Here is a 14,996-nt window from a genome sequence, read left to right on the forward strand (position 1 = left end):
GTGGTATGCAGGCCTCTCACTGTTGTGGCCTCTCCTGTTGTGGAGCACAGGCTCCGGACATGCAGGCTCAGCGGCCATGGCTCATGGGCCCAGCCGCCCCGCGGCATGTGGGATCTTCCCGGACTGGGGCACGAACCCGTGTCCCCTGAATCGGCAGGTGGACTCTCAACCACTGCGCCACCAGGGAAGCCCTTTTAATGATAATAACATTGATCTAGGGCCTGGTTATGCCTTACAGATCCCTCTGTCTGGTTTCATTTTAGCTCCAAATGAAAGTCTAGAAAAGAAAAAGAAACACTTCTCTTTGAATTCCCTAAGGCTAGAATTGAATACTTACTGATCAGGCCAAACCCTAATGGATATTTATATTTTTCTTTTTAAAAAGAAAAAAAAATATCTGAGTTATTTAGGCTTTGAGCTTCTAGCTCCATTGCTCCTAGTTGAGAGTACATTCTTATTATTTGCCTAAGAAATTTTAATGCCTAAAAATGGTACATAATGCTCTTTTAAAAGTCCCTTCCCTAGAACACTTAGGGAATGAGTTGTTCTGTTCAGCTGAGATTTTCCTAGACAAAGACAGCTCTTTAGCACTTTTTTTTTAAACTATTTTGATTAGAAAGATTTTCAGATATTGCAATATCTTTTTATCCCCCTTGGACAGCATATATTAAACATAACTTAATCTTTGCAAGATGATCTAAAACTGTAATTGTGAACATTCTTAAACTGTGGTAAACAGTGTCATCATCCTCAGATGTGGCAAACAGTACTTTTCCCCCAGTGTTACTGCATTTGTATCTTAGGTCCATTTTTTCTAGCTTACAGTTTTTCTGACTCTTCTTTCATTATAAAATATCAACTATTTTTAGATGCCACAGTGGAGCTATCCCTGGACAGCACACAAAATAATCAGAAGAAGGTGCCAGCCAAAACACTCATTTCTCTTCCTCCGCAGGAGGCCACAAATTCTTCTAAGCCCCAGCCAAGCTATGAGGAGGTGAGAATTTGTGCTGTTGGTCTTCTTTTGGATGTTTAGGACTGTGCTGCCAGTCTGAAGTTCAGTTGAGTTTGAACCTTGATATAACATGTATGACTCTTGAAGAAGACTCTTATGGTTAATGGACAGCCAAAATCCAATAAAGGACTCTTTCCTGGGCAGAGTATCTGTTACCCAGAAGATGGCACAGAGGCTTTCAATGGTCATTAATGATATTTAGTGTCCGAAGCTCCCATACTCAAGAGTATAGTGTCTCCTCATTCCCTCCTTAGCCTGACAGCGGCAAGTCTTCCAAAACCTAGTAATTATTCGTTATGATCAAAATAATGTTTTAAGAGAATAGATGTAACAAAGACCTTCGTGCAAGCCCCAGCTTAAAGTAGTGGAAGTTGCTTCATCAAGATTGTTGGGAATGGACAGAACTGAACACTGATGTGTAGAAGGATATATCTATATCTAATGTATGTTATTATATTGATGTAATGTTAATGCAGAGTAAAATTAATATAGCCTTTTTTGGGGTATGTCACGATTTGTCTTCTCTTTAAAAGCTAGAGGAAGAAGAACAGGAAGACCAATTTGACTTGACAGTTGGTATAACTGATCCTGAGAAGATAGGTAAGTGTACTTGGGACTCCCTGTGATGTTAGAATATGGCTGTGGAAAGCACAGTTAGCTAATTTCTTAATGGTTACCTCCAGAGCTGAACTAGCTAGTGTGAAATACTTCATCATTATCTTTCCTATGAAACTATGCCCCTTGTTATGCTTCCAAGGCCAGAAACAGCAGTTACCAGTACTTATTTAGGCCTTTTCTGGCTTAAGAAAGAAAAATCAGAAAATCAAATATTATTCGAATCCCTTTTTAAAAACCCAAAATTGGCTTCTCCCAGAGTTGTTGACACCATTTTATTCCCTCTTGAGATCATAAATTCCATTTAAGCACCCTAAAAACACGTTTTAAAATCTTGGGATGCTGGATTTATTTTTCCCTCAAGAAATTTGGATTTCTTGTTACATGTCTTTTTACTATGTACTCTTGATATTCTAATAAAGTGGGGAAATCTGCATCTCTCTTTCATAGGTAAAGATTAAAGAACCCAGGTTGAATTTTGATCAAATTGAAATTAGATTTTCAAAAAGCACAGTACTTAACTTTGACCAGAATGTGGATTTTTAGGATAGCCTTCCTGTGTCCCAAGCTTGTGAGACCTTTTAGGGAGCGGAGAGCAACAGGCCTCGACTTTCCTTGTTCCAGGTATAGTCCATAAGAGAAAAGGCTGCACAGAGCTTTTTCCTCCTGTTAAGTAGGGGTGATATTTGTATGGTTAAGATGAAAAATGTGATTTCCAGCCCTTTGTCTGTTCTGAACTAGGAACAAGAATTTTTAAAATCTAATTAGACTTTATGCCAAAATGGTTTGTCATTAAACTGTAGAGTTTTACTTTTCCTAGACTGGTGCACTGGTAGGATGTTTATGAGCATCTTATACAATTCCCTCATCCACCAGTAGAGGAAATTGAGAACCAATAAATGAAATGTAGCCTTCCTGTCAGATCACAATGTATGGCCCGTGGTAGAACCTGGACCAGAATTTTGGATTACATGTTTAGGATTCTCTCTTGCCTCTCTAATATTTATGAATATTCTATACGTACATTGATTTTAGGCTAGTTTTTAGCTGCTTTAAATCCTTGGTAGAGGGCTTCCCTGGTGGTGCAGTGGTTGAGAGTCCGCCTGCCGATGCAGGGGACACAGGTTCGTGCCCCGGTCCAGGAAGATCCCACATGCTGCGGAGCGGCTGGGCCCGTGAGCCATGGCCGCTGAGCCTGCGCATCCGGAGCCTGTGCTCCGCAAGGGGAGAGGCCACAACAGTGAGAGGCCCGCGTACCGCAAAAAAAGGAAAAAAACAAAAAACAAAACAAATTTATTCTCTCAGAGTTCTGAAGGCCAGAAGTCTTGTCATGGGGTTGGTGAGGCCATGCTTCCTCTGAAGGCACTAGAGAAGGACTGTTCCGTGCCTCTCCTCTAGCTTTTGGAGCCTCAGGCATTCCTTGACTTAAAGATGAATCACTCCAGTCTCTGCCTTCATTGTCACATGGCATTCTCCCTGGTGCCTTCACATCATCTTCCCTTTATGTGTGTCTGTCTCTGTCCAAAGGTCCCTTTTTTATGTAGACACCAGTCATATTGAATTAAGGCCCACCCTACTGACCCCATTTTCACTTGATTTCTTCTATAAAGACCCTGTTTTCAAATCAGGTCACATTCTGAGGTACCACAGGTTAGGATTTTCAACATATCTTTTTTAGGGGGACACAGTTCAATGCGTAACAGTAATTTAAACATCCCGTGGATCAGATTTATTTAAACACAAATCACTTTTGGTGATAAACCTTCATCCCCTTGCACCATAGTAGATTCTTAGTCATGCCAATGCCAAGAAACCAGCTACTTCAAGATTCGCATTGATCTTTATAACAGCACCTTCTGTTTGCCATGGGCTGTTTACTCAACATGAGCTTCCCATTCCCACACACATCTAAATAAGAGTCTCACTACCAGGATATTGCTTTTTAGAGCCTTGGTAATTTGCATATGTCATTTTCAACTTCCTGAAATTATTTAGGAAATTAACAAATTTAAAACTGCTGCATTTCTAGGACATTTCCATATCTTATAAGCTCTGGACATGAAAGTATGTCTCTTTTCTTACACATTGCCTCAATAAAAACAGCTGATAAGCAGGCAAAGTGTCTGAAGATCCTACTTCACTACTGTGTTTTTGTGTGTGTTTGCACTTAGTCATTCCTTAATTGCAGGCACTAAATCATGGAATTGACCTTTCAGACATTTGACCATGACTATGCAACTGTGAATGAAAATTTGAAAGTTTATAAAGTAAATTTAGATTTTTTTTCCTTTTATCAGTGGTAAGCATCCTTAGTAGTATTAGGCGATATAGTTTAAGTGGTTTAGAAGAGAACTAACAGTGGTAATAAATATAAAGTAATTTCTAAAGCTTAACTTAAATAGTTTCTGGTTTCTGTTTGCTTTTTAACATCTTTATTGTAGTATAATTGCTTTACAATGGTGTGTTAGTTTCTGCTTTATAACAAAGTTATATATATATATATACACACACACACATATGTTCCCATATCTCTTCCCTCTTGCGTCTCCCTCCCACCCTCCCTATCCCACCCCTCTAGGTGGTCACAAAGCACCAAGCTGATCTCCCTGTGCTATGCGGCTGCTTCCCACTAGCTAGCTATTTTACATTTGGTAGTGTATATATGTCCATGCCACTCTCTCACTTTGTCACAGCTTACCCTTCCCCCTTCTCATGTCCTCAAGTTCATTCTCTAGTAGGTCTGTGTCACATTGCTCTTTTGGTAGGGCTTGGATAGATGGAGAAAGCAAGCCCTCTCTTCCTGTACAGTCTCCAACTTCTCTGTGTAATTTATAAAAGCAGTTATTCCCAGCCATCTCGGTGAACCCAAGTTGTAATATGTGACCCTGCAGGTCTAGAACTGCACGTTCCTCCCCTGGGCCCTTACCCCAGGACCAGTTCAGAGGCTTTGGCAGCTAGTAATTGTTGACCTATGTTTTCCTGGTTGGTGTGGGGAAGAATTGTGGTGGGGAGGAAGGGAATGAAACAAGCCTAATGTGCCAGAGCACAGCACTGGAGTTATGTCTGTCTCGAGTCCAATGTGTGTCTTTTCACTGCTCAGGGAGTCAATGGTGCCTTTATGTCCCTAAGTGGTCAAGGTCAGGACACTACCACAGAGAAAAACAGTTGCTTGAATCCCAAATTATTGAACAGTCAAAGCCTTTTTCAGAAAAATAATTCCTCCAGGAAAGAGAGATTTGTGTGACATCAGGCAGCCGAAGTGTCTTCCTGCCAGGCCCTTTGCTCTGGGTGAACATGCTAGATGAGAGGGGTCAGTGTCCCCCAGCACCAGTGGAGGGACGGCACAGTACTTCTGAAAGAGCAAATGGAGCCCAGAGCTAGCTTAGGGTAGAACTTCTTGTTGCCTTTTACATCGTTTGCTTCCTTCTCCTCCTCCTGCTTTATACAGCAAGAGAATTGTTTGGATTTAGACAGATGTGTGTAACTAGCCCAAATACTGGCATGGTAACAAGCGATGGATTGTCAGTATCCAGTGCTGCTTTGTGGAGGGTATAAATAGAGCCTGGCTTTGGAACAGGAGGCTGACTTTCTTGTCTGACTTAAACTGGGGCCCAGCCAGCATCCATGGGGGCATGATATGCGCCACAGAGGTCCTGAGACAAAGTAGGAACTGGATTATAGGATAGTATATAAAGCTTAGAGATGAAACAGATATCCCTTCTTGTACACAGCTCCTGTGGCTGGCTTATGATTCCTGGTTAAATGTTAGCAAGATTAGTTCTGCTTTGGTTTACAGAATAATCCTCTCCTGCTTTCTTGTTCTCCCCACAGGGGATGGTATGAATGCCTATGTGGCCTACAAAGTTACAACACAGGTGAGTCCAAGTGACCCTGCTGATGTCCACCTTAATAGACTTGGGTGCTCATACCAAGAAGGTCATCATTCAGATTATTTCTGGGTATTTCTTTAGTTTCTTTGTCAACATCTTCCTTCAAGTTTACTCAAGATGGAGCAAGTCTGCATCCCCTTGGTAATCTCATCTGAGCCTTTCCACTTTTCTTCCAGAGAGCTAACACTTCAGTGTGAAACTTTGTAAGTTTTATTAAGACATGTGGTGTATCTGATATAGTACCATCCCTCTTAAGAGCTATGTGGCTTAGAGCTAGTTTGGCGGATCACTCCAAACTATATCACCTGTTTAAAAATCATCAGTTCTTCTGAGGTTTCCTATGTGGAACTTCTTTTAATGCTCTCCCTAACCTTTTGCCCCTCGGGTCTGGTCTTCCTTTTTTATATAATATTAATGCATACAAAACTTACACGTTGTTGTATGCAGGTTATGAAGCATAAAAAATGAAGCCCCGAACCTACCACCAGTCTTAAGATGAGTACCATTGAATCTACCTGCGTGTTTCTCCCTTTCCTATCCCCTGCCTCACACCTTAGAGGCGACCACTCTCCTGAGTTGTCTCTCATTTCCTTTATTAAAAAGTCTTCCCATATGTATCTCTAAACAATGTACTGTTTTGCTTTTTTTTTTGAGTTTCATTAAAATGGTATCATGCTGAATATAGTGCTTTCTTTACTACCATTGTTCCTCAGACCCATCCATGTTGTGTGTAGCTGTAGTTAATTAGTCCATTTTGTGATTATAGCATAATACATTCATGTTCCTGTTGTGAATATTTGGCATGTTTCCAGTTTTTGTAATTATGAGCTGTGAACATACTTGCACATGTCTTCTGGTGTACACATAAGAAGAGTTTCTTTTGGGTATATACTCAGGAATAGTTCCCCTGGGTCATAGGTAGTGCAAATGTTGAAGAAAAGGGATACAAACTACTTTTTAAAGTCCTTGTACCAGTTTATACTTCCATCAGCAGTATGTAAAAGTTCCCATTGACACACTTCTCTGCCAGCAGTTGGCAAGGCCCCACCTCCTTAAATTTTGCCTGTCTGGTGAGTATTAAATGATCTCTCAATATGATGTAGGCCTAGTCTTTTTTACTAGAAGTTTTCTTTATATTATCTCTCTACTTGTTGACCTGCCCCTGTGTTCTAGATCCTGTGACACTTTAAAGGTTAAAGTGTCTACAGTGTAGACATTTCGTCTGATCCTCCCCCTTAGGGGCATTGTTTACTCTGTCTTTTCTTCCGTTTGGCTGCTTTAATTCCAGCAGCTGATACCCTTAATAAGACAGTGCAGGATGAATGAGTTAATAGATGACCATAGAATTCTAGCTTTAAACTAGATTGCAACATCTCTTTCCTTAGAGCAAGAGCCCTTAACCTGCAAATAAAACCGCATTTGAATTTAATTAGTTGCCTTTGTAATCCAATGTATATTATTTTATGCACTTAAAACCATTATTCTGAGAAGGGCTCCATAGATTCCCAGACAGCCAGAGGGGATTATAGCTCAGAAAACAAACAAACAAGAGTAAGAATCTCAGAGAAAGTTATTTACCAAGTGGCTAAATGACAGGGATCTGGGAAAAAGATTCCCTTGATGTCAGCTGGATGACTTTCAAGATATTCATCCCCTATTTAAAATGAGATTGCCTTGTATTTTTTCTGTCCCCAAGACGAGCTTACCAATGTTCAGAAGTAAACAGTTTGCAGTGAAAAGAAGATTTAGTGACTTTCTGGGTCTTTATGAGAAGCTTTCAGAGAAACACTCCCAGAATGGCTTTATCGTCCCTCCTCCCCCGGAGAAGAGCCTAATAGGTAAGCCTGTGGTCTTTAATTCTACTTAGATTCTTTCCTTTGCATTCTTTTGGCCATATACTTTCTACTTAGTATATGAGACTACTTTTAATAGCAGTGTAGACTCTTGCAGTTAGAAAAGAAGTATTTCTGGGACTTCCCTGGTGGCACAGTGGTTAAAAATGCACCTGCTAATGCAGGGGACACTGGTTTGATCCCTGGCCTGGGAAGATCCCACATGCCGCGGAGCAGCTAAGCCTGTGTGCCACAACTACTGAGCCTGTGCTCTAGAGCCCGCGAGCCACAATACTAAAGCCCTAGAGCCCGTGCTTGGCAACAAGAGAAACCACCGCAATGAGAAGCCCGTGCACTGCAACGAAGAGTAGCCCCCGCTCACCACAACTAGAGAAAGCCTGCGCGCAGCAACAAAGACCCAACACAGCCAAAAATTAATTAATTAATTAAAATAATTATTTCCAGCATTTTCCTATAAATTACACGTGGTCTAGAGAAATAGTATGTTTTGACATGGTCTCTTTCTTTGAGTGCAATAGGAGGCTCTGGTTTTAGCTTCTGCAGTTGTGTGTGTGTGTGTGTTTGTATTGGTATCCTGGAGTCTTCAATGATTGCTGTTCCTTCCAGATTGAAATGTACTAACTGAATGAGGGGAAGGAGATGGGGCAAGGAATCTTCCCATTACCATCAATTGATGTCTGTTAATCTTTACTCAGAGCCCCATGGCCCCCTTTTAGAAAACACATGCTCTGGAAATCCCAGAGCATAGAACCTTCAACAGTTTAAGACTAGTTTAAAAATTGACCGTCATGTAAAGAACCTTTTGTTCATGCCTGCTCGTGACATAGACGTGGACTTTGGTTGTATTTTGTAGAGCTGTCCCCATTGCCTTCCTCCTGTGGGCTTTTTTTTTACAACCTTATGCTTTTCATGATGATATATGGGTTTGTTTTTTTTTTGCTTTTTAAATTCTTTTCCAGGAATGACAAAAGTAAAAGTTGGGAAGGAAGATTCTTCTTCTGCAGAATTTCTTGAAAAACGGAGGGCTGCTCTAGAAAGGTAAGTACCCTAAAACTATTTTCTTGAATACCATGAGAACAAATGAGAAGCAGAAACTGAGACTTAATTACGATGAGATATTCGCTGCCGTTAGTAGTGGTAAAACTTGAGTGAATTAAAGATTCCCACCTCCATATTATCTCTAACCTTTCCTAAGTCTCTTTCCTTCCCACCTCAGGAACAGAACATCTTCTTTTCTTTCCCCACCTTGAGTGCAATCAAATTCTCCTTCAACAGTCAAACATGAATGGCTCTGAGGTCACTTTCTGAGCAGTTATTTTTCTTCCCTTTTTGGAAACGTGAAGAAGATGAACTTGAATGTGCTTATACTTAAGTGCCTTATCTGAGGACATTTTAAAGTAATGAGAGACATTGTACCCCTGCCAGCACTCTATGATACTCCAAACCTTGTGAGGCCAGGTCAGCTAACCAGATAACTCCTTACCCCATAGGTACCTTCAGAGGATTGTGAATCATCCTACCATGTTACAGGACCCTGATGTCAGGGAGTTCTTGGAAAAAGAAGAGGTTAGTATTGTACAAACTGAATTTCACAATTCATATCTGCCCCTGTGAAATGAAACTAGTTCATTCAACAAATATTTGAGCACCCGTGTATAGCCTAGTCTCAGACTACATCCTAGTTTGTAAGCACCCAAAAGTGACAAGTATTCTTCAGCCTCTGAAATAAAAGAAGCCCTGCCTGCAGTCAAAAGTAACTGGTTGTAGGGCTTCCCTGGTGGTGCAGTGGTTGACAGTCCTGCAGATGCAGGGGACACAGGTTCGTGCCCCGGTCCGGGCAGATCCCACATGCCGCGGAGCGGCTGGGCCCGTGAGCCATGGCCACTGAGCCTGCGCGTCCGGAGCCTGTGCTCTGCAACGGGAGAGGCCACAACAGTGAGAGGCCCGCGTACCGCAAAAAAAAAAAAATAAATAAATAAATAAAAGTAACTGGTTGTATAGGTCAAACTGCAACCTAGTTTTGTCTTTGTCTTATTAGATCAACACAGTGATCTGTTGGGCAGGTCCTTGGAATGTCTTTCATAGGTTACTACTTGGCTCAAATTGAATGCTTATTTTGTGCCAGGAGCTGAGGGGTTTTAGTTCAAAACCAGTTACCACAGAGCACAGAACTGCCAGCATATAGCAAAACTGTTGATTCAAGTGGACAGTCTTTTTTAACAGGCTATGCTTAGGCTATTCATGATTGTGAAAAACTAGAGACAGCTCAGTTGCTAATAATTGGAGAATTAAGTGAAATATATCGATACAACAAATACTTAATTCTCATCATAAACAGAGAATATACAGAAATCCATTGGAAGCATACATTTAAAGAATTATGAGGGGGGCTTCCCTGGTGGCGCAGTGGTTGAGAGTCCGCCTGCCGATGCAGGGGACGCGGGTTCGTGCCCCGGTCCGGGAGGATCCCACATGCGGAGCAGCCGGGCCCATGAGCCGGGGCCGCTGAGCCTGCGCGTGCGGAGCCTGTGCTCCGCGGTGGGGAAGGCCACAACAGTGAGAGGCCCGCGGCCCGCAAAAAAAAAAAAAAAAAAAATTATGAGGGAGAAGGATAAATTAGGTGTATGAGATTAACAGATATGCACTACTATGTATAAAATAGATAAACAACAAGGATTTACTGTATAACACAGGGAACTATATTCAGTATCTTGTAATAACCTATCATGGAAAAGAATCTGAAAAAAATAACTGAATCACTTTGCTGTACACCTGAAACTAACACAATACTGTAAATCAACTATACTTCAGTTTAAAAAAAGAGTTATAAAAAGTGAAACAGCATATAAATACAGCTGAAGAAATATGTTAGTCATTAAGGATCAAAAGAAACACTGGAATAAAACAATGTTATATCTCATAGGAAAGAAAGCTAGAAGAAAACAAGTGACAGGGTAGGACTATTGTATTTGTTTTTTTCATTTTGTTTTTATTTTTACATTTTTCTTTAATTTGCATATCCTATGTATTACTCTAATTAAGAAAATGGTACTAAGTATATGGGTTATTTTACCCCCCAAAATGAACTTTCTTTTTTTTTTTTTTGCGGTACGTGGGCCTCTCGCCACTGTGGTCTCTCCCCCTGCGGAGCACAGGCTCCGGATGCGCAGGCTCAGCGGCCACGGCTCATGGGCCCAGCCGCTCCGCGACACGTGGGACCCTCCCAGACCGGGGCATGAACCCGCGCTCCCTGCATCGGCAGGCGGACTCTCAACCACTACGCCAACAGGGAAGCCCCCAAAATGAACTTTTTAAATTAAAAATTCTCTGTCTAATGCTCTAATTTTTTTTTCTCCTCTGGGATTCCTAAATCCACTTTTCCTTTTCACGCCCTGCTTGGTACCCCTAGAGCAGGGTTTCTCTCCAGTGGCACTGCTGACATTTGGGCTGGATCATCCTTTGTTGTGGAGGCTGTCCTGTGCTTTGTAGGGTTAGTAGCATCCCTGGCCTCATCCACTAGATGCCAGTACCCTCCCCCACCTCCCTGTCCCCAGTTTTATTATTATTTTTTTATAAATTTATTTATTTTTGGCTGCGTTGGGTCTTCGTTGTTGCGTGCTGGCTTTTTCCACTTGCAGCGAGCGGGGGCTACTCTTCGTTGTGGTGCCTGGACTTCTCATTGCGGTGGCTTCTCTTGTTGCAGAGCACAGGCTCTAGGCATGCCGGCTCAGTAGTTGTGGTGCGCGGGCTCTAGAGCGCAGGCTCAGTAGTTGTGGTGCACAGGCCCAGTTGCTCCACGGCATCTGGGATCTTCCCGGACCAGGAATCATACCCATGTCCCCTGCATTGGCAGGTGGATTCTTAACCACGGCGCTACCAGGGAAGTCCCCCCTGCCTCCTGTTTTAATAAGCAAAATTATCCCCAGACATGGCCAAATGTCCCCTAAGGGGTAAAATGGCCCTGAGTTGAGAACCAGTGTCTCAAGAGTCCTGGGCACTAAAATCTAATTGTTCAGCGTGGTATACTATATACACTATGGATTCTTCAGCATCCCTTTCATGCCTTCGGAAAGGAGTGGGAAGACTGAACTAGTCAAATTGTTTCTAAGTATTTGGAATGCTTGACTTAACTAGATTGTCCCTAAAAGTAGCCTCAATTTGAATAAATTATGTTCTTGTCCTTGGACCTTTGTTCACTGAGGAAAATCCAAATGGAATTGCAGCACAACTTCAAAGTGTCTCAAGATTTTAAGTCTAGCTGTGTGCAGAGTATGCATCCAAAAGAACTTCTGACTTTTAACAAAAGTGTGTTTGGTATTTAAGCAGTTCATGCCTAGGTGGGCAGACTATCTCAACGTGAGGTCACCTGGCCACGTAACACACTCTGCTTTCTTTCTGCACACAATATCAGAAGTTGAAAATTTTGCTGATTCTGTTTAATGTGGTCCTTTGTTTTTTTTTTTTTTTTCTCTCTACATGCTAGTTATGGATTTGTCTAACTGCCTTTGAAAATAACAAGCTACAGTTCAAATAATTTGGCAAGTTTTGGGCATGCCATCTGATGGATACTAATTCTTCTGAACCTAAAATAGGGGCAGCAGATAACTTGCCACCCTGCCTTCTTGGTCTTGTAGCTGCCACGTGCTGTGGGTACCCAGACATTCAGTGGTGCTGGTCTCCTCAAGATGTTCAACAAAGCCACAGATGCAGTCAGCAAAATGACCATCAAGATGAATGAATCAGACATTGTGAGTAGCCCTGTGCCTCTCAGCTTTCCCTCCCCCCTCAGGCTTATGGGTCAGAAGCCTTGAGGAATCCTGAAATTTCTGAGATTAGAGACTTTCTTTTTATGGTAATTCAGTCCCTTTAAAAAATGAACAAACAAACAAACTGCTAAGGAAAGACTGCTCTACACCTGTATGAGTAGCCGCCTTTAAAGCTCTGGGCCTGTGTGTTTCAGTGGTTTGAGGAGAAGCTCCAGGAGGTAGAGTGTGAGGAACAGCGCTTACGGAAACTGCATGCCGTTGTAGAAACTCTAGTCAACCACAGGAAAGGTAACAAACCTCCGAAATGCACTTGGAACTGGGGGAAACTGATGTCTCCAGTGAGCTGGAGATGGGAGGGTATGCTGTTCCCAAGCCTCTGAGCCATTCAAGTTGAAATTCTCAGCCCACCTGGTCCTCGATGTTTTTATCGAAAAGATATGCCCTGCATCTCCTGGCAAGAAACATGACTCCACCACTGAGGACATTGTACTCTTTACCTGGGAGAGGTACAGGGAAGCCGTCCCAGTTACAGCTTGACCTGGGATGTAGGCTTCTGTTGGTGGCATTTGAGTTGGTGGCTTATATCCAAAATGATGTTACATGCCTTAGCTACATGGTCCAACGAGCAATATGTAAATGCGGGAAACCATATATGTCTCTTAACCCTTCTTCACCTTTCTTTGGTGAGATTTACTTAAGAGCTAGTGAAATTTGCCAAGTTTGAATGCTTTCCTTTTCTGCCTTAAACATGCTGATAATCAGAACTCTAAACAGGCAGAAAACCATTAGAATGAGGGCAATGTAAGGGTTGGCAAAATATGACCCAGCCCATGGGCTGTATCTGGCCATGGGCCTATTGCTCTGGGTTGGGAATGGTTTTTACATTTTTAAAGAGATGGGGAAGGGGGGCGGGGAGAGTGAACCAAAGCTTAAAATACAACAAAGTTGTCCTGCTCTGGCGCATGCAAAACTATGCAGTGTGCATACACTCACTCTTGCAGAAGGCTGCTTACCACAAGCTCTAACGTAAAAATCAGAATCATGCCATTGGCCTGTTTTTATTAACTGGCCCCTGGTTCTCCAGGAATATTTGAGCTGCTTCTTCCAAGTAAGCCTGACCTAGGGAAACTAAGATCAGCAGTTACCTCTCCCTGCTCACGTGACCGAGCTGCATTGCCCTCACTTTCTGAATACAGTTAGCTGTGGTGTAAGTGACTAGGTTACAGAGCCCACAGTTGCCAGACATGCGGGGGCCAGCATTGCTAAGGCATCCATTGCAGCGCCAGCCGACTTGTCCCTTTTCCTTGGGAGATCAGAGGCCTCTGCTATCTTCCTCCTTCCAGAGCTAGCGCTGAACACATCCCAGTTTGCAAAGAGTCTCGCCATGCTCGGGAGCTCTGAGGACAACACAGCATTGTCACGGGCACTCTCCCAGCTGGCTGAGGTGGAAGAAAAGATCGAGCAGCTCCACCACGAACAGGCCAACAATGACTTCTTCCTCCTTGCTGAGCTCCTGAGTGACTATATTCGCCTCCTGGCCATAGTCCGTGTAAGCGTCTCATTCCTTTTCTCTTTCTCCTCCACTTGAGTTAATTTGTCTTTTCCTTTGCTCTTCCCGTTCCCAAGATGGTTTCATCCATTATAGCTCGAAATAATTTTTTCTACTCTCAAAAGAGAAAGTGTCTCGTAAACCAAAAAGTCCATTAAACTTTTAGTTATTACTGAGTCACATTGAGGCCCACAGCCAGTTTTTTAAATGAATTTGGTGAAAAGACCACTCTTGACTTTCCAAGTAGGGCCCTCCTTATTGTTTAAGCTGGACAGTATCCTCTATGCTCCTTTCTTCAAGCAACGCTTATTACAGACCTGTGGTCTTGTCCCCCTGGAGCAGTGACTTCCTCAGTCCTTTGGTCTTTGCCTCCTTAACAGTAAGCGGCGGCTTTGCCCTGGTAAGAGCTCTTGCTGGCTTCCACTTGTCCCTCCAATGTGGGCAGTCAGGTAACTAAACAGAACTGGCTTGGCGCTGGCTGCATGGAGGAGTGTGGCCAGGGAGCCAAGAGAGCTTGTCACCAGAGCCCTCTGTGAGCTTTGCTGACCACACCAGTAGAAACACTGCAGCCTGCCCCTCAGGTCGAGTACCTCACCTTCTCTTCTGGTGACCAGGGCACTCTGGTTTCCCCTGACCTTTCAGAGTGGCCAAGGAAGCTTCACCGGGCAGTGATATTAGCTCTCACATGGCCTCCCTGAGACAGAGGAAAGAGCCAAGAGGGAGCCTGGCACCTGCCCTAAAAGGGCCTGAGTCTGCCCGACCCAGGTTGGGACCAGAATGTATGAGCCTCTAAGTTGGAGCAGAGCCACCTCCACTCCCCGTCCCCAACCTCGCCCTCGCCAGAGAGCTCCTGTATTGTCAAGAGCCAAGCTGCACCCAGGACTCTCATTTCCTCCGTGGTAGAGGTGCTTAATATAGCCTGTGAGGTTGCTCATTGTCCTCTCCCCTTGCTGTTTGCTTTGCTGCTAATTCCAGAGTGATAAGAGGCTGAAAAAATAACCTGCTTGGGAGTTTTTGCAACTGGTCAGACTACTTAGACTGGAGAGCCGTCCCAGGGAAGGGTTCTCTCTGGGGAAGCTTTCAGAGAGCAGTATTGTTTGGGGTCTCTGGAGAGCTCAGCACTTGGATATGACCTTCAAGCCAGGTGAACCTGTATGGACAGGGGTGAGGGAGGCCTAGCTGGGGTAGCTCGCCTTAGAGCACAGAACTGCAAGCTGGTCTTTTTTCAGAGACCCCTCACCTGCCCTCCTCGTAATCATGAGCTAGCTGTGGGGTTGGAGAGATGAACAGATGTTTCTTTTCTGCTGA

General features: G+C 43.3%; 1 protein-coding gene across 2 annotated transcripts in view; it reads left to right on the forward strand.

The window, feature by feature from the left end:
- Window positions 1–14,996, forward strand: part of SNX1 (sorting nexin 1) — a 36,784-nt gene that overhangs the window by 18,196 nt on the left and 3,592 nt on the right. The window contains exons 3-11 of one of the 2 annotated variants that reach the window (XM_007450697.1): window positions 870–997; window positions 1,549–1,615; window positions 5,462–5,505; window positions 7,217–7,358; window positions 8,333–8,411; window positions 8,864–8,939; window positions 12,008–12,121; window positions 12,334–12,427; window positions 13,483–13,688. In XM_007450697.1, the coding sequence (XP_007450759.1) occupies window positions 870–997; window positions 1,549–1,615; window positions 5,462–5,505; window positions 7,217–7,358; window positions 8,333–8,411; window positions 8,864–8,939; window positions 12,008–12,121; window positions 12,334–12,427; window positions 13,483–13,688 (950 nt within the window). The remainder of the gene's footprint in view (window positions 1–869; window positions 998–1,548; window positions 1,616–5,461; window positions 5,506–7,216; window positions 7,359–8,332; window positions 8,412–8,863; window positions 8,940–12,007; window positions 12,122–12,333; window positions 12,428–13,482; window positions 13,689–14,996) is intronic. The other variant, XM_007450698.1, reaches the window with a different exon arrangement.

The sequence above is a fragment of the Lipotes vexillifer genome, unplaced genomic scaffold (genome assembly GCF_000442215.2).
Source record: "Lipotes vexillifer unplaced genomic scaffold, Lipotes_vexillifer_v1.1 scaffold1019, whole genome shotgun sequence".
Lineage (NCBI taxonomy): Eukaryota > Metazoa > Chordata > Mammalia > Artiodactyla > Lipotidae > Lipotes > Lipotes vexillifer.